General features: G+C 41.3%; 1 protein-coding gene across 4 annotated transcripts in view; it reads left to right on the top strand.

Annotated features, from left to right (window-relative positions):
• Nucleotides 1-2242: 2242 nt before the first annotated feature.
• DENND4A (DENN domain containing 4A) overlaps nt 2243-18960 on the top strand; it is a 49191-nt gene continuing 32473 nt past the window's right edge. For 2 of the 4 annotated variants that reach the window (XM_048317852.1, XM_048317849.1), the window contains exons 1-5: nt 2699-2870; nt 10942-11027; nt 15526-15858; nt 16437-16686; nt 17711-17780. In XM_048317852.1, coding sequence (XP_048173809.1) covers nt 15551-15858; nt 16437-16686; nt 17711-17780 — 628 coding nt within the window. In that variant the 5' untranslated portion in view covers nt 2699-2870; nt 10942-11027; nt 15526-15550. Of the gene's footprint in view, nt 2332-2698; nt 2871-10941; nt 11028-15525; nt 15859-16436; nt 16687-17710; nt 17781-18960 lie in introns of those variants that run through there. The other 2 variants (XM_048317851.1, XM_048317850.1) reach the window with 2 other exon arrangements.

The raw sequence follows: 18960 nt of genomic DNA, 5'->3' as shown, positions 1-18960 counted from the left end.
CCTGCGTGTCTCTCTGGCTGCACTCCAGGGGAGGCTAAATCTGGCTGCCAGGGCTCCGCCCTGCACTTGAGAGGCAGCAGAATCCCACATTAAGCGTGCTTGGTGCCTGCCCACTGTACTACATGCAATTGTTAATTTGTGTAATTAGCTTACTATGCACAACAAGAATCTGATCCAACACTAACTGGAATTAATAAGTAAACTTCAGTGACTTAATGATCTTGGGCTGGGGTCTTCATGTGCAAGTAGAGCTCCTTGCTCAGAGACCCCGAAAATCCCTGGGAAGGGAAAGGCTTTGTCTGACTGACACATAGACACATCTCTGTGCAATGAGCCTGGCAGGAGCTGGGCACACAGTAAATCTGTCTCTGACTGTACAGTAGCACTATTCACTGATGCTGCTCTTTATTCACAAATAAATACAGCACTATAGTCACAATTTTTCATAGGCCCTTTCACAGGTGGCTTTAGAAGAGTCTTAAAGTGGAAAATTGATGACAAGCTATGCAGGAAAGCTTCATGGCGAGATTTGTTAGGAAAGGTGACTTGATAAAAGTGGTGACAAGCTAATAATGAAATGGAACATTGCAATTAAATGTGCTGGTAGGGAAGAAAGTATGCCACAGCCAAGAGCATGAGCAGCAGGTAGGTCAGGGAGAGAAAGCAGCAGAGGCTTGATGGAACAGGGTGGGAAGGGGGGGAGATGTAGGAACAAGAAAGACAGGACAGAGATAAGCACTGTTAGCTGTGATGGCAGGATTGGGCAGAAACTACTTTGGTGTTTGCATCAAGCCTTGCAGAGAGAGATCCCTGTCCCTGACCGCAATTTGTTGACATTGACACAATATGTAATTAAATGCAGATAGTCCTAGAAGGACAGAAATGGTGGAGGGAAACAAATTGACAGCAAAACAAAGACATCTACACAAAGTTTTACTTATAAAAGAGCTGAAAAGTATGAAAAATGCCAGAGTATTTGTTTCTCTAAAATGAGTTTCCTTTAGAAATAGTCTAGAATATTTTAATGGCTATGAACTTAAACCCTGCAAAGAGAGCTATTCATACATCAGTGCAGGGATTTTGCTCAGTATACAGGCAGCTGTAACAATACTCTTAGAAACAGGAACAGACCCATTAATCTTGGATGTTAACGCTGAAGCCTACATGAAATTTATGCCTACATGAAAAATGAGCAAGGGCAGAGAACACAGAACAGTTTGCATATCAAAAATTACTAACACTAGCCAGAAGATGGACTTCATTATTGCTATTTATTTGAAAAGCATTTCCAAGATTAAAATATATCGGAAATTGATTTAGAAAAGTTTCTACCAGCACACAAAATAATTTAAGGACATGCTACAGGACACAGAGCATCTTGCTGCAGTGACTAGTGAGATTCTGGGTTCTTGGTCTCTCACTTACCCCACTGTGTACTGTCGGGAGAACCACGTTCTTTATGGGTGTGGCTAGAAATGCACTTCAGGTGGAAACACAAGGAATGAGCAATATTCTTGTACTCCCTGACACATTCCTTACTCGGTTTGCTGCCTGTTGAGAAAAAAAACGAGACAGACTCAGCTTCCAAATATCAACCCTGGCAGTGCAGAGCTGTGCCTGCATGTCCAGGCTTGCATATGAGTGCTCCTGTCCAGGTAGACACCAGCTTGTGTCAGCCACCACATTTCCTATATGAGGGCATGAGGAGCAGCATTTCTGCTGTAAGCAATCTAAATAATAAAGGCATGTGGGGACAAACAGCGTTATTTTATACTTTTTTGGTTTTATATTCTCCTATTTGGTCAGATTTTCAGAGGGATGAGGTAAACCAAGAGAGTAGCTTTGAACATAATCTATTTACAGTTCAGTTTTTATAAATGCACAGTATTTACAAATTCAGAACTTCAAATGAATTTTATGGCTTTTATAACAAGCCACATCTAAACCCTCCAGCCAAACATCCAAAACTGAGGTAAGCCTGAATTCAAACTCAAAATTGTATGGTTGGAGCCTATCCCTAAACAGTACTTCGGTATAAAATTTGGAGACTCAGGGTTGCAGTAGACAAGGTGCCAGAAAAGTAGTATTTATTTCTGTGTTGGTACAGGCAAGAGGACTCGTTCTGTTGCGCTCAGCAACATCTTGACACGCTGCACTAATCTTAGCTGCACGCTCTTAAAAGATTATTTTTGTCTCGGGTTCTTTTTCTAGCCTTTGATGCAACAGCCTGCTGCGGGTTACATCAAGCCTGCAGAAAATCCCTCGATTTTCTCATCTCTTGTTTTCCAGACAGCCGGCACTTCCTCCGGGTCCAGGCGACGGGCGCCGCAGGTGAGCCAAATCCCGGCCTATTTGGGCCGGAGATTAATTTCTGTTTAAATTAAAGATGCTGTCTGGATTAAAAGGCTGAGGTGGGGGGGAGGCAGAGTCGAGCCCATGGTCTGTGCACTGTTTTACGCGCTTTCACTGAGGGCGCCCCGCTCCCCGCCTTCACGGCTCGGAGCTGCGTTCCGTGAGGGGGAAGGCAGGAGCGGCGGACCCGCGGTGCGAAGGGGAACGCTCAGAACGGACCCGATGGGCGGCGGGGCACGGCCGCCTGCCCCTCAGGAGCAGCGGGACCTGGCGGGCACCGTCCCGCGCGCCCGCCCCGCCGCGATCACGGGTCGCCGCCCACCTCCCCCGCCCCGTGACAGCCAAGATGGCGGCGGAGGGGAGGGGGGATCCCGCTTGAGCCGCCCACACGGCGGGAGGCGGCGGGGGCGAGCTGGGCTCCGCTGGGATGAGATAAGGGCGCGGGCACCGAGTGCGCTGCCTCCCGAACCCCCTTCACTGCCCGCTCCTCGCCCCGGGGAGTGCGGCTCCCGCTTGAGGTGAGGGCGGCGGGGCTGTCACCGCTGCGGGGCGCGGACCGGGGGCTTCTCCAAGGCGATGCCGCGGGTCGGGTACTGCCGCGTTCCGGGGCCGGCGGGGAAGGGGCGCGGGACTGTCAGCGGGGGCGGGGAGGCCGGCGCTCGCGGGCCGGGGGCTGAGGCGGCGCGGGGGCGGCGGTAACTTTCTGCTGGGCCGCGGTGGGAGGGGGGAAAACTTTCTCCTTTCTCCTTGTGCTCGTCGGCTCGAGGCTCCCGCCAGCCCCGGCCGGGCCCGGCCCAAGGGGCTCCCCGGGCTGCGGGGCCCGGGGCTGGCCGAGCCCTCGCCGCCGACCTGCCATGTTGTACGGGCTGCACGCCGGCGGGCCGGGGTGTGTGCGTGTTCCCGAATTCGCGTGTGTGTGTGCGCTCCCCAAATCCCCGAGTGTGCGCGTTTCCCCGATCCGCGTGTGTGAGCGTGTCCCCCAAATCCATGTGCGGTTTTTCCGCGCAGCACCGCTGCGTCAGCCGGAATTGCCCAGTGGTGCTCAGCCCCACGGTGCGCGTTTCTGTCCCGACTTTCCCTTCAGTGGCCTGGCTTACCCTATACCTGGATTAATGTGGCGCGCTGGACACAGTGGTAAAAATCAGCCTTGGCATTTTTATCGTCGCTCTGTCATGAGGTCTGCGTGTAGCACAAGTTGCTGGCCAGGGGATGATGGTATTCAATAACTTCCCAATGATGGTTGTTATTTTGAAGTTATTTCAAACAGGCTGCATTTAAAGATGTGCCGCTTCTCCTTTGCTAAAAATGGGGTCTTGACTTGCTGCCTAGTTCTGAAACATCATTTTTTTTAATTAACTGAGTGGAAGTGTGGTGTTCTGGACAGCTTTTTACTTCATTTCACAATTTTTTCTGGAACTGTTGCTCAACTGGAGGTTTCCGAAAAAGTGTTACATTACAGTACATAGTATTTCACTTTTTGAATGATTACACGCAAATATTTAATCTTGGCAAGTGTCTGGTGGTTTAGGGAAACTAATTGAGTTAGTCTAGCCAAGGAAGGTCGAGGGGGAGTAAATGGATTATTTCTCGTTTGTGTGTCTAGCATGCAAGTCTTACTTTGTAAGAGTCCCTTGCTTTTTCTCTTTTTTTTTTTTTTTTTTTTTTTAAGTCATATATTTAGAGTACTGGTGAAACTTCATCTTGCTTTTAGAGTATTGAGGAATCTATAAGGTTTTTTAAAACTAATATTAAAGTGTAACTCTGGTAAAGGGAGCTCTTTTTTAGGTGCTATCATGACTTGGCATTGAAATAGTTTAATTATCAAAAATAGAGCATTAGAGTTTCTGTGGTTAGCTTTTGAAGAAGGGGAAAACTGCATGGAGCCTTCAAGACAGAACAAAAATGATTAAGCTTCTCTACAGCCTTAAGAGCTTCTGTGATGTACATGTTTTACTTCTGGAAATGTTGGGCTCCAGCTGGATGAGTACTTTCCTCGGGTTTGAGTGGCGTCTGCTTCTTTGTACAGGCTTTACCCAATGGCTTCTGCTTCTTTGGAACAGGCTTTACCCAATGGCCTCTTCTAAAAAGTGCATTTGTTAGAAAGTAGCATAAAATATAAGATCTGCTTCTGCAAGCAGTAAGACAAAAAGCACCAGGACTATTTTCTTTAAACAGGGACTTACTTAGAAATGTTTTCCCAGTATTTGAGATTTTCATAGATCTGAGTATTCATATTTTTTGTAGCCGTGTGGTTGCAGGTTTGTGTTTCTGGTGAGCAGCTTGTTCTATATGACTTAACACCAGTATGGTGCTTAATGGAATTACTATATGTGTTAATGGCAATATTAGCAGTTGTCTAGTTAATATAGCCAGAGTTAATTATTAGTTAGAAAAAGCACAAATATTGACATAGCCTGGCACACACTATAGGGCTCAGGTGAACAGAGCTGATGCAGGTCAAGCCTTAGAAACAGTGTAAATAACCTGCTTCTATTTAAAATACGTGCTTGAAAGGGAAAGTAGAAAGGTGGAGAGTAAAGCCAGCTGGTCCCTAAAGGGAGTGAGGTTGTGTATATATATATATATATAACTCTTCTGTGTGACAAAAAAGAATTGTGGGCACCACCACTGCCAGAGGCCAGTCTGTCAGTTTTTAATCTGCAAGATTTTGCATTGAGGGTTTACTAATTTCTAGGTTAATTCCTGCTGTAGTGTGTGATAGCTGGAGAAAACTGTCTTGTGACTCTTCTGAGAGGAAGACAATTCCTAGACCAAGCTGAATGATAATGGGATTTGATGACCTTGAGGTTTTAATAGGGGAAAAAGAAATTTGCAGCATCACTTAAATATTCAACATCCTTTTTTATTTCCATCATGCTCCCTAGCAGATGAGTTGCAGTTAGTTTTGCAAGTCATAGTAGCCTAAAGTGCTTTCTATAACAGTGGCTGCAGAAACATTTGTGCTTCCTGGCCAAACACAGGCAGGTTGTGGAACGGAATAGTACAAGAGGTACTTAGTCAAAAGCTTTCTCAATCTTAAATTTATCTCCTGAAATGAAGACTTGCAGAAAGCCTTCTTTCCATTTCTTGTCCTTTCTTCATCTATGACCTGAGTTTTAAAATACGGTGTTAGCATGACCAGAAATTTGGAGGCCAAATGTTGCCCAATTTATGTTGGATTAAATAAGAAGTGAGTGTAGCCTTGCAGTGTTGTTCAAATGTATGTTTGGGGTATTGATGATTTCCAACTATGTTGCTATCTGACAGAGCATTTCAGTAGTGAAGGTTTTGATACACATGTGGCTGTAAAACTGAGATATATTTCTGAAGTTTCCTGGAAAGAACTGTAATACTGAATAATGCTAATAATGAAAGAACCAAAAAAAGACACCAAAATAATTCCTGTACAAGTGCCTTAAGAAAGCATGATGCAATTTATGGTGATTGGTGTATTTCCAGTATGTTTATCTTGCTTGTTACAGTATTTTAATCAGGCTTCTCTGGGATGTATTCAAATTTCAAACTTTTGTTAAACTGACTCATAAAAATCCCAAACAAAAAAGCTCAAAATCCAAATCAAGCTATTCCATCCCCCACGTTGCAATCCCCCTCCAAAAGCAAACCTGTAAAAATGTAGGACCTTTGAAGAAAGTTTAGGTTGAGCTTGCCCTTGTGCAAGGGTGCAGGTGTGGTTTGGGGGACTGAGATTACCTGTCCCTTGTCCTTCTGCGGTAGCTTCACTGGATGGTGACAAGAGCACAGAAAAGGCCCTTGGTCTCTGCACTTATATATCAATTCTGAATGTAAATAATATTTGCTACTGCAGACACAAATCATGGTATAGTTTTCTGCCATACTAAGAGCAGCTTACAGCTATCCTGTGGAGTTAAAGCCAGCTGTGCCTTATTTTAATTGAGGAATAGCCAGCAGGTAGGGGATGAAGATGTGTAAGCTGTGAATGCATCACCACTGTTCAACTATTGTTAAAAATCAGCTGTTTCTAACACTGGTACTGACCAATAAATTATTTGAAGTGATTGAAGTTCTTTGCTATATGGCATAATAATCCTTGGATATTTTCTGCTGCCCTTCAGTTCAGGTTTAGTCTATGCCTAGTCTGAAAGTTTGGTCGGTGCCTGCTCTGGAAATAGGCTGCTGATGCTTATTAAGTGCTCCCACAGACTCCAGAGTCAAAATTAAACCATGCAGGGAAGGCTGTGTGGGGCAGTGATGCCAAGAGGTTTGATCTATAACACTCATTTCAGTAGCAGTCTGTGATGCAGAACTAGTCACTGGTAGTTCCCTAAAGAGCTCAGAAACAGTACCAGGAGGAAATTGAGAAGTGGAAATGAAAGACTTCAGAAAGTGTTGGCTGGCCCAACTATTTTAAATGGTGTATTTTTACCTTTTCAATATATTAGATGTAAGATACATTGCATTATCTAATATATAGATGAAAAATGTATATATATCTAATGGATATATTAGATAATGGTTACTGTAGAGGCTGAAATAGAATGAACTAAGTAATAATGGGAAGGGAGTGAAAGGAGGAGGAGCTATGGTCTAAAAATAGGATGAGAAGAATAAGGAGTGTGTTAGAGGTACGTTAGCCAGTTATATCCTCCCTGTTTAATACTTACTGTAAATCTGAACTTTTAAAAATCTGGGTCAGGAAAATCATTAATGCTAATTAATAAAATTATTTCAATTTGGCCATCTGAAATGAAAGTGAACAGGCAGTAAGTGTGATGTATAAGTCCACGTATGTAAATAAAAATGTCCCAAGAGAAAACCCTCACCTTGTGCGCAGGCTTTATGCAAACACAGAGGAGGGCTTTGTGGGCTGTACTTTTGAGTTTTGGTTTTGTCTTGAGCTTCAGAAGAAACTTGTGGGCCTAAGGAGTTATTCTCAGAGTTCCTAACTTGCCAAGATCAGGATCAGCAGTAGTTACCTTGGCATATCATTGCTCTTCAGCTAATTTACAGTGATTTTTGGGAGGAGACCCTAATGTTGTTGTCTATTGCTTTGCTGGCTGGGATACTGTCCCATCAATGCATGGTAGTTGATCAATATATTTGTAGCTGAGCTGGTAGTGGTACTTGCACACTTATTTTTCTGTGGAATAGATGCTGAACATTTTGGTAACTGGATGTAGAGATTTGCTGGATGAGGGAGGTATAAGTGAGTGTTATCCCTCCATTAAACCTTTCCAGTGGGGTGTAGATGATCTGCAGGCAGCGGTTACAGCCCTGCAGATGCAGTCTGCAAATTATAGACAGGGACAGCCATGCACAGTGTGGTCGAGTCCAGTTTTCTCATCTTACAAAACATTTTTGCTGGTCAAAGGGAAAAAAATCGTATAAAACGTTGTAAGTCTCAGAGTGTGTTTTTAAATGTAGCAAAATGCGTTAGAAACAGTCCCCACCTGTCTTTCCTTCCATCACACCATGAATTCAAAATTTAATTTGGGTAGAGAATGGTTTCAAAACAAAGCTGAGGTTGGCATGTGTGTCCCAATGTGTCAGGGTGAAAGCACTTCTGTCACTCTTGGTTGATGCACTTTGACATTTTCAGTGACAGCTTTTGGTTTTGAAGCTCAATATTGGAAGATTTTCTATTTTCATTTGCCTTTATCTGCTGTGCCAAGAAAAATAGAACATTCTGTTTGGGGGACTTTGCCTTTTAAAAAGTTGTTGTATAGTAAATAGTTGTACAAAAAACATGGATGAGCCACCCTGCTGAACTGTGCTTTGGATGAAGTAATATTTACATTTTATAGTGCTTATTTTGGCTTTTCTCCCCCTGATTTGCTACAATTTGTTTTCTGCATCCCTCCCTACAAACACAGTTGTATTTCAGAAATCCTTTCCATTCTTTGGTGGTGCCTTTTGGCCATAAATACTGTAATCTAGAAAGAAAAGTGGAAGTTTTAAAACTGGCCCTGTTGAGATTTGTCTCTGTTGTGAATCTTGTGGGATACTTGAACATCCTTGTCCTGAATTTTTTGTAGGCAGGGTTGAATTTCATGGGATTTTGCTGTGGCACAACTGGAATGATCACCGAAGGAAGCCTGTGCCTTGTTAGACCCTCTTAGTAAATGCTTTGATTTTATTGAGACTACAAACAGCACTGTTCGTTGTATTGAGAAACAAGCAAATAGAACACTTGGTGAGTGAGGGGAAAATGTGTAGAAGATGTGGGATATGCCTGATTCTCCCTCAGGGTGAATGAAGTCTATTCCTTCCTGCCTTCTCTCTGCCACTTACTGTGCTTCCTCCTCTAAGCTTTGATGCTGTAGATGACCAGTTCCTGCTCACTTTACTGTAGTCATCCTGCTGAATCTAGATTAGCCTTTGAATTTAGGCCTAATCTTTCTTTCTTTCTTGGCATTTCTGAACAAGTCTCCTTGTCCCTCAGTTCTTGGCTACATTCCTACTTTCTTCTCCCAAATTCATGGTCTTTTGTTTTGTCCCTCTGCTTTTATCCAGCACTTTTCTGTTTCCCAGCACCTCTTAGACATCCTTTGTTGCCAAGTTTTCTGAGCTCTCTTGATTATCTCCTCAGCTGTTTGGATCAGAGATGTAAACCATGACTTGGTACAGATGATTGTGCATGGGCCTGCAAAACACTTGGTAGCATTTCCAGTCTTGTGATGCAGGGCAGAAAAGTCTTAGGTTTTCTCCTAGGTTTTTTGTGGATTTTTTTCTTTTTTAATAAAAATTGATGCAGCGTCAAAGGGAGCCTAGTGGAGGCTGGTGGCTTCCTGTGAATTATTGTGTTGTCTAACACAATAGTGCAGATGTGTGCAGTAGGGTCTAAGAAATAATGCAACTGATCACTTTAGCCCTGTTCTCACTGTTGCTGTCATTTGTGTAACTGTAGTAGGAAATGGGAAGAAAAAGTACAGGCGATGTCCTACTAAAAATAAAAATGCTATGAGGTTATGCTATTTGGGTTTTAATGTCAGTCCTCTGCATCTTGTTTCTTGAAGAAGTAGATCCTTTACTTAGAGGACCAAAAACTATTTGCAAATAAGTTCTGCAAGTAATACAAAATACAGCTGCAAGTACGTTGGCAGCAGTGCTGGCTGTGTTCCTTGTGATGCCTAAATCTATATTTTTTTCTTTCATTTAAGTCTCCTCATTGGTTTTCCAGAGAGTTGACTAGAAAAGAATCTATTTGAAGTGTCCATGGGGAGATTAGTCATGTGTTAATGCTGTGTAATTCTTGGACTTTTTTCAGCTGTGCTTGAGGTCTGCAGGTGATCCCAAAATTTATAATTTCTGGCACTCTTGGAAACTTGATATTAATGTTTGTATAGTTGGAGAAAATTATTTTGTACTACTGCTGCATGCTCTCTTTTTAGTCTTGTATGCAAATGTTCAAGGTCAGATACTGGAAAGTACCTGGCTGTAACTGGTGTGGGTCCATGGTGCTGTGTGGGTTAGAGAGACCTGCACCAGGGCTGGATTCACTCTCTGGGCTGTCAGAGTAATGAACTAACAGTGCTGATTGCTCCTGTGTGATCTTGAAGAAATGGTCTTGTACACTGGGGTTATGAACAGAACCTTGAACTTTGTGATCCCAAAAATATAATTCTGATAATCTAATTCCCCAGATTTTTCCACTTCAGGAATGGAAGCAAATATTTCATGGTTTGCATCACCCCTCCTGGGATGCGTTTCTTCCCAGCCTCTCTTATGTTACACTTTGTTTGCTGCAGTCTTCTCATGGTAATCTTCTGAGAGTGTTTCCCAGTCTTGGGGAATAGAAGCTTCCTTTAAACAGAGTTCATTTTTGACTACAGCCTTGCTGATGTTAATGAGTTGTTCTGGGAGCCCAGAGTCTGAGTGTCTCCAGTGAGGCGCTGTCCTCAGTCCTGTGGTGCAAAACTGCTGCTTCAAAATGCTCAGATGTAGCACAGGCTCCTGGGCTTGCAAGTGCCTCAGTGTAAAACACAAGCTCAAGCTGTCTGTAGTGATACCAATGTTTAAAAGTGGCCATGCTGGTGTTCACCATATCTAAAGAAAAATTATGTATTGTGGCAGTAAGGGGCAAGATGACTGTATCACCCACTGCAAGAGGAATTGGGGTAAGGTGGCCAAATGGAAGAGTATGTGTTTTTTGCTGATTGTGGAGTAAGAAGGATCTGCTTAAATGTCCGAATCTTGCAAAGAAAAATGGTTTCAAGTAGACTTTGAAAGGTTCTTGGGCTGAGAGAGCACTTTGATAGCTGGCTAACACCTAGGAATGGACACAGAAAGTATTCATTGTCAGAAAATAATGGAAGAGTTGAAGTAATTTGAGTGGCTGGCTCATCTTTGATTTATTTTGGTTTAAAGCATTAGGCGTTGTTTGCATTCTTAAAATATCCATGTAGCATAAAACTTGATATTTTGTTTCTTAGCTTTAAAGTCTGGTTTAATTTACTTTTTTTAGTGAAGTGATACGTAACCTTATCTTAGCAAGGAGTCCTACAGCAATCCACAGTGTTCATTTCGTGTGACTGGTGCAGTGAAGTGTGCAGAAAGTAAGTTTCAACAAATGTGTACATTGTTTGATTCTTATTTTTACTGTTTCTATAGGGAATGAAACTTTAACAAGAAGTCTATGTTAAAGCCTGGCTGACAGCAAGAGAAGCAAAGTGTAGAAGCAATGCCCTGATGAAAAGGTAGGGAACACATTGGTAGAGTTGGCAAAAAGCTTGTGTTCTGCCTTGGGAATTCCTGTGAAATTAGAGGGCTTCTGCTTTGTTCCCAGGATTGTTTGCTTGCTATGAAGAAAATACAGGGGGGGAAAGGCTTATCTGACAATTTTGCCAGGCAATTTTGGCAGTACAGAGATGGGGTGAAGTTTTTTCCTTGTGCAACTGCAGTTACTCACATGCCTTGAGACTGTTGAACTCCCATGGGATTTGTGTGGTGTTATGTCTGAGAAATGGTTCTGAGTAGCTGTAGCAGGACTGACTTAGCCAGTTAACTTTGCTTTGCTCTTGTATGCCCAGCTGACGCTCTGTGGGGAGGTTACTTCAACAGGCTAATGTAGCAATGCACATATGAGATGCTGGGGGCTGTTAGAACTTTACTGACAATATTTAATAATTAGCCTCTGATTTGTGTCTCTGTTCATCTGTTCTTCGTGTTCCTTCAAAGGAAATAACTTCTTAGAATGTTATTGTATGATGAATATTTAAAAAAAATAAATCTCCAGCTTTGAACTGCTTTAAAAAAGGTTGCAGAGCCCTGCACTGGTTTCCAGCCCCCTGTAGGAGATATTTGTTGCTTGTTTATACATGACACGTCTTTGGGGCATGCTAACAAAGTGAAATATCACCTGGTTTAGACAGCAAATGGATCTAATAAGGAACTCAAATTAATAAGCAATTTAATATTCTCAAAGAAAAATGCAGGAAGGAATGAGAACGACAACAAGGCAGATTAAAAGATTACAAGGCAGTTGTTGTATTTGTCTGCCAGATGTGGACTGGCAGAAACTCTTCTAATGGAGTCAGATGGTCCTTACTGCTGTCTGGGAAAGTTGGCTCCTGGAAAGAAACTGGCATGGCTGGAGCAGTTCTTCTGGTCTGGAGCCACTTAAAAGTTACCTCTGCAAAATTCTGTGGGTAGGAGCAGGTTGTAGGAATTGGATCGGTATTTTTTTCCTTGCAAATGTTGTAGTGCATCTGTAGTAAACTGTACTTTGGGAAGCATCGTGCCTGTTCCTGCTGCACAGATGGAATATATGGCACATCCACATCAGTTCTGGTCATGTGATGGAGAAAAGCTGATGTGTGCTTTCCTCCTCTAGTATTTGAATGAGGAATGTGATCTGTTTAAAAAAGCTTGGACACTGAATAAATTATAACAGTGGTGACAATCAGCAAAAATCTTTAATTAGTATTTCCTAAATGTTTATGAAAAAATAGGATGTTAGAAAATTACATTGAATAAACAGTAAAACTGTGTTACCCTTTGTCTTTCAGCAGAGCAATCAAGCTAATAGTTTGTGGATCTGAGAGATTATCTGATTGTTCCCCCTGTTCCCATATTTTTAGAAGTTACAAAAAGCCCTCTCATCTATGTAGTCATAATTTGCAAAGTGTGTTTAATTTTTTTACATGTGACTTTGCTATTTGCAAGGATATTTTGGTTCTCTCTGATCTTTATGGTGTTCAATTTAATGGCTGTCATATGATTAATACCACTATAAAAATAATTATCATGAGATGGCTCAAAGACCATATATTGCACTTATTTCCGGGGACTTTTGTAAGAGGTTATGGTTATGATCCCATGGTACTGTCTTTGAAGTGCAGCCTTTTGTCCCCAGATTACTGAAGTGTAGAGAGGCAATGGAAGCTTCTCAGTGTGGCACTCTTAATTGTTGAATTTCATCTGGAACCAGCTGCTTCAAGCAACCCTCTTGTGCAGTGTGACTTTTTCTGCAGTGTTTTTCATGTTTGTTTGGTTTGGGGTTTTTTTTTCTCCTCCAAGTTTACGTGCAGTATGGTGCGATGATGTAGGCAGCATTCCTGACCTCCCACATTACAATCCAAGGGGTGGAGTGGAGACCCCATGGCCAGGCTCTGTTGAAACCGTTGCAGAGGAGGGAACTCTGGGACTTTCTAGCTGATAGAGCCTCACAGCAGCTGAAGACCAAGGGAGATAAGGAAAGCTATCCTGCTGTGGAATCAGCAGCTGTGGAAAAATCTCTCTCCTTGGACTGACACATGTCCCCATCCCAAGGTTATCTCAGGTACTATCCTGAGATTCACGCCTGCAAGGGACAACCACTTACTCACTGAGTAAGATGTATGACTAAAGTCACTGTGGAATAGCTTCATGGTAAGAGTTTCTACAGAAATTCTTCATAAGTTTATGTGAAATGCTCTTCACAGAATGATTATTTGTCACTGAGTTAGCTTGAAATTTATGCCTTCTTTCTGGGGTCTGTTAACATAAAATTTGCATAAATCTGCTCTCCCGGTAACCAGATGTTGAAAATTTGAGTATCACAGTAGCTCTAGTAAAGTCTAAGTCAGCCTTAGACTAAAATACCACTGAAGTTTATCTTCTGCATTTTATTGCATTTTTAGCTGCAAGTTTTTGTATCAAAAGACAAAGATCATAACATCCTCATAGAATCCCTGAATGGTTTGGGTTGGAAGGGACCTTAAATCCCGTCTCATTCCACCCCTGCCGTGGGCAGGGACACCTTCCACTATCCCAGGCTGCTCCAAGCCCTGTCCAGCCTGGCCTTGGACACTTGCAGGTATGGAGCAAATATGAAAGGATAATACATCATCAGCCAGGCCTTTTTTTTTCCTCTCTTCTGTAAAATCTGCATTAAATTATGAAAGTCTTGCTGACTTGTGTATTATGTGCTATAACCTTAGGAAGCAAATCTGTGTGATAGCAGGTGTTTGTATGTAGGGGATTCTAATTTTAACTGCCTCTAAATGAGGAGAGCTCGTCCCAGTTTTTCTTGAAAGTGCTTTTGGGAATAAATGAATGTTTGAATTTAAGACTTGGGGTATAAACTTTATATGGAATAATGGTGAAGTTTAAATGGTGTAAAGGTATGGTTCTTCAGTATTTATATATACACATTATTCTGTTTATTTGTAATGCTGTCTTGGCTGATTAAACTGGGGTAGTGCTGTTAATACACTGGAGTTATAAGTCTTGCTTGCAGTTTTAACAGCCGTCATTTGTATAGTTTTTGATTAGTAAAGTGTTAGTTTCATTTCATCCTAACAGGCATCATGAATCACTCCAGAAATCGGTGTAGTTTTGTGAAATGGTGCTGGTGAGAAAAGGAAAAAAACCTTAATGTTACAATAACTATAATGTAGTCTTACAGAGAGTTGTTAATGTAACAAAATACTTAGAACTTCAGTCATATTAGCTGAAAGATGTCGTTGTCTGGTCTTATGCCAGAGTTTAAGGATACTTTGTTAAACATCTCCTCTCCATGCATTTGTTCCCAGCCTGCCTGGGTTTGCTGGAGCCAGATGGACAGTGAGATAATAGGCGGCACATGCAGAGGTTGAGTTTGTGTGTCTTTGAATATATCACTCAGGGAGGAGTTTGAATTTGTAGTCATTACTTTCATATATATGCTGAATAACATATTCCAGATGTTTTTGAAATAACTGAATTTAGGTTAAACTAAGCTCAGTTTTGTAACTGCATGCTATCTTCAAACACAAGCTGAATAGTAGTTTCAAGTTGTTACTCTCCTATATATTGATGATTGTTTCCCAGTAATCATGTTTGCTGAAGTGTCCCATAGGGCTTATTAACCATATAGAAAAAATAAAAGCTAAATAATTTGGGGTTTCTTCTTGGCATTGTCTAGAACAATGTAAATAAGCATAAAATAAAAATCTTCACTCACTTCCTTGCAGCTTTAGAAGCTTGTCAAGCCAGTCCAGCAAAACATAACCAACCTAGAAAATAAGAGCAGGAAGAGGGAATTGTCTCTCTTGTGCTGGTGGATGAGGTTGGTAGAGGTGATCAGGCACAGCCTGACATTCTTCTTGCTTGAGCAGGGGCTGGTGCTGGAAATCTGAGACCAGCTTGGAACAATTTGATTAAATGCACGTTATCAACTTGGGATATAATTTTCCAAATTACCAGTAAGAAATACCTGAATTTATTATGTTTTAACAAAAATTCTTGGTCAAATCCAAGATTCATGATGGCATTAAGTTTGAGAAGTCTTAATCCTTGCTGCTTAGAGCAAAAAATAAAGGGAGATAAAGCAAAGGGAATAAAAGTTACATGAAAACTGAAGTCTTGTACCAACCATTCAAACTGTTTTAAATTCTGGTTGTTCAGTTTCGTAATGTCAGCAAGCTCTTGCAACTCCTGTGTGGTAACAGCTTCTCTTGCAATAAAATTTTGCACCCAAACAAAATTAATTCAACAAAAGGGAGTCTTAAATAGCTTGTCTGGTTTAAAAAGTCTGTAACTTGATGACAGTAAACTTCCTGAAGCTACTCTAGCAAGATTCCAGCACATATGGGTGACTTGGATAAACATTTTTAGCCCATTTCTCAATGTTCCATGAGAGAGCAGAAAGAATTTTCTTTTTTGCAGGCTATGATTTTCTGTTTTTAAAAATAGCCATAATTTTATCATTTCTGATTGGTATTTCTTTCTTAGCAGTTGTAACGCCTTGTAATGGAAGATGGAAGACAAAGGGGCTCGTGTTGCTGACTACTTTGTTGTCGCAGGATTAACGGATATCTCAAAACCACTGGAGGAGGAGATCCACTTCAACGATGCCTGCCATAAAATCGCCAAACCAAAAGAACCCATCACAGATGTAACAGTCCTTAATAAATCCCTGGGGGAGGAGGTTCCTCAGGGCTATAAATGCATAGATGTCACTCCCTCGGGCCTGTCCGCAGATCTCAATAATGGCAGCCTTGTAGGACCGCAGATATACCTTTGTTATCGCCGAGGAAGGGATAAGCCTCCACTTACTGATTTGGGGTGAGTGCTTTCCCTGTTCCAGTGGGTGATTTTCACAGGTTTATTTAACTAAAAAGCAAATAAGGCAGGTTTAGGGAAATGCCATACTGTTTAAATACAAGGCAAAACTCTAAACAGGAAGATACTTGTTGACTTGAGCATACCGTAACCCAGTATGGAAGGGAAAATGCATGCTGAGTGGATTTTAATGACAAGTGTAATCCTTCCCATTTTGGAGTTTTCAAATCCATTTATAATTTTTAATGTATATATTTGGATGGGGATAAGATGCTTAACCTATTTAATACAAATTGAAAAGAGGTAAGTTATATGACATTCTTAGGACCAAGCAATGAATCTTTAACAGAACTGAAAATAACACTATTTTGCAGTAAACAAAATGCTTATAAGCAATTATGTGTGAGGAAAACCAGTATAGTTTCGTCATGAAGCTTTTCTGTTAGAATACAGTTGGAGATAATGTGACCTGAACTTGTCAGTAAAAATGTTTTGCTGAGAGATGAGACAAGAGCTGTGATTAAAACTCAAAGTGTTTTAAAAATGTGCCTTCTGAATTTTTTGCATCCCCTTTTAACTAGGGTTTTATATGATGGGAAAGAAAGAGTGAAGCAAGACTGTGAAATCATTCAGACCACCCCGTATGGGCGGCCTGCCAACATCAGTGGCAGTGCCTCATCACAGCGGGTGTACATCACCTACCGCAGGGCCTCCGAGAACATGACCCAGAACACCCTGGCTGTCACAGACATCTGCATCATCATACCGAGCAAAGGAGAGACCCCTCCGCATACCTTCTGCAAGGTGGACAAGAATCTTAATAATAGTATGGTAAGATTCAAAATCTGGGCTTTGAACACTTGATACTCACTGATGTGATGTTTGTGAAGTATTTGTGGCAGTTCTTGGAGTACCTGGTGAAAAATTTTGATAAGCGCTCTCCAAAGATAAATCAAATATTGGAAGAGTTGGAGGATTGCATTCCTTTGTTCCTACTTGGAACAAAGTCTTTCTGGAAGCCTTAGAGCAAATGTTTGGGTTTTTTTAGTGCTGACTACAGCATCTTTGGATTGATCCTTTAGAAACTGTTGTGTACCATGTGTGTAACTGGAGGCTTAACAGGTGTGGCTGTTTCTGACACTGCTTTTACTTTTGTGGTGGGAATTCCATATCTAGCAACCAGTTGCTGTTTTGTTTTCCAACTCTTCCCTTCACCTACAATGCTATTTTATAAGTGTTATTCTCCCCAGTAGTTTCACAAACTTCTTATTTAAAGAAAGTTGTATGTGAATGATATTGGAAGCTGTTGACTGTAAGCACATTTGAGTAATTAATATAACATTTGAGTAATAAGTCTGGCCTGCTAAAATACACAGGTTTCACAGCACTTTGATTTTCAGAACTGAGTATTTTGGTGTCTCCTGGTTAAATCTGCAGCCCCAGGTGCTGGCTCTTGCAGGGTCCTCAGAAGTCAGTGTGCTGGGGAGGATGCTGACTGCTCTGCAAGTGGGATCATGTGAAAAAGATGATGGGAATTGATTTGTGCTTGTTTTTAAATAAATGCCTGTAGGCATTAACCAATGGATTTTTCAGTTCTTCTAGTCCCTGCATTGACTGGGTTATGTGAGTGCTTTCTTAGGGAAGTTGTTACACCTTTCTCCCTTCTATAAAAGCTCTGGGTTCGCTCTATGGGTGCTGGTCTTTTCTGTTCCATGCCTTTCCCCGTTCTTTATTCTCATGTCCAGAACTTGAGAATTTAAATACTTTAAGTTATCAACTTTATTATTAATTATATTCTGTTATGTTCCTTTGTTATACTTCATCACTTAATCCAATAACTTCTTTTGTTTTACAGTGGGGCTCAGCAGTATACTTATGTTATAAAAAGTCTGTGGCAAAAACCAACACCATATCATATAAAGCTGGTATGTAACTACTATTTAGCTTTTTTTATCTTCAATTCAGGATTTGCAGGCTCATTTGTAATGTAATGTATTTTGTATGAAAGAATTAACTCTATCTTGCCATTATCCAACAAAGAATCTTTCCCTAAGCAATTATTTTAAAATCATGTCCAAAAAGAAGCCTTAGAACTGGGTATCATGACCAGGCTGTTTTAAAATTGGCATTTAATTGGGAAGCTCAGCTGTGTTTTGATATGTTTCTGCAAACCTGTGCATCTCCCACCTGGGTTTGTGTTACTGGTAACTGTCTCTTAAGGATGTGTGTATGTGTATATGCAGAAGAAAATACCACAAAAATTATTCGATACATTTTCATGATCACTTTCTTTACAAACATTTTAAAGAATCCTGCAGATTTCTACACTGCCTTGAGTATCACTGGCACTGAGCTCTTTAAGTATTTTTGGATTGTGTATCATCTTTATTGTTTTATTTATAAGACAGAATTAGATTTGCTATGACTGATTAAACGTGTTGGGTTTGCGTTTGTCATGTGGAGGTTTTTTTAAAGGCTGATTTTGTTTGGCATACAAGTCATGAGCATGATTCACACTTAAGCTTTAATCCACTTACATCCCTTTTAGATGCTGCTCTCTGTAAACAGGAGTTCAGGACGTACTAAAAGGTGGACAGTACATTTGTAAACAAATAAAAATTTTAAAAGGCCCCACATCTGGTGGTGACTTGCACAAAATTTTGATTCTTGGCAGGAGGGGGAGCCACTGCCCTTTTTGGTTACAAGTTTTTATTGCTTAATATTCCCCTTTCTACTGGAAAAGTGCATAGTGATTGTGCTGTCGAATGGAGAGAAATCCTAAATCCCTTCATGCAGTACCCATTCTCAGTGTGGAGTCCCCTGGGCTGGCAATCAGACAGGATGGATTGCTACAGCCTCTGATGTAACTGAGGACCTGTGTGCTAAAAGCCTCTGATTCAGATCTTCATGTTCTACGGCTGTGTTTAAAATTAAGTCTAAACACATTGGTCTGACAGCACAGTAGCTGAATCCTCAGCTGAGGTGGATCAGCATATTTTATTTGATTCTATTGATATTTAAAAACTATCCTAATATCTAACATATACATATTTTTCAGGGGACGTTTGTTGGCAAGAATTAATTGGTGTCATATTGAAATCATCA

The sequence above is a fragment of the Corvus hawaiiensis genome, chromosome 13, assembly GCF_020740725.1.
Source record: "Corvus hawaiiensis isolate bCorHaw1 chromosome 13, bCorHaw1.pri.cur, whole genome shotgun sequence".
In the NCBI taxonomy this organism is placed as follows: Eukaryota; Metazoa; Chordata; class Aves; order Passeriformes; family Corvidae; genus Corvus; species Corvus hawaiiensis.
The sequence above is the reverse complement of the archived record's forward strand: the minus strand, read 5'-3'. Positions and strand labels throughout refer to the sequence as shown.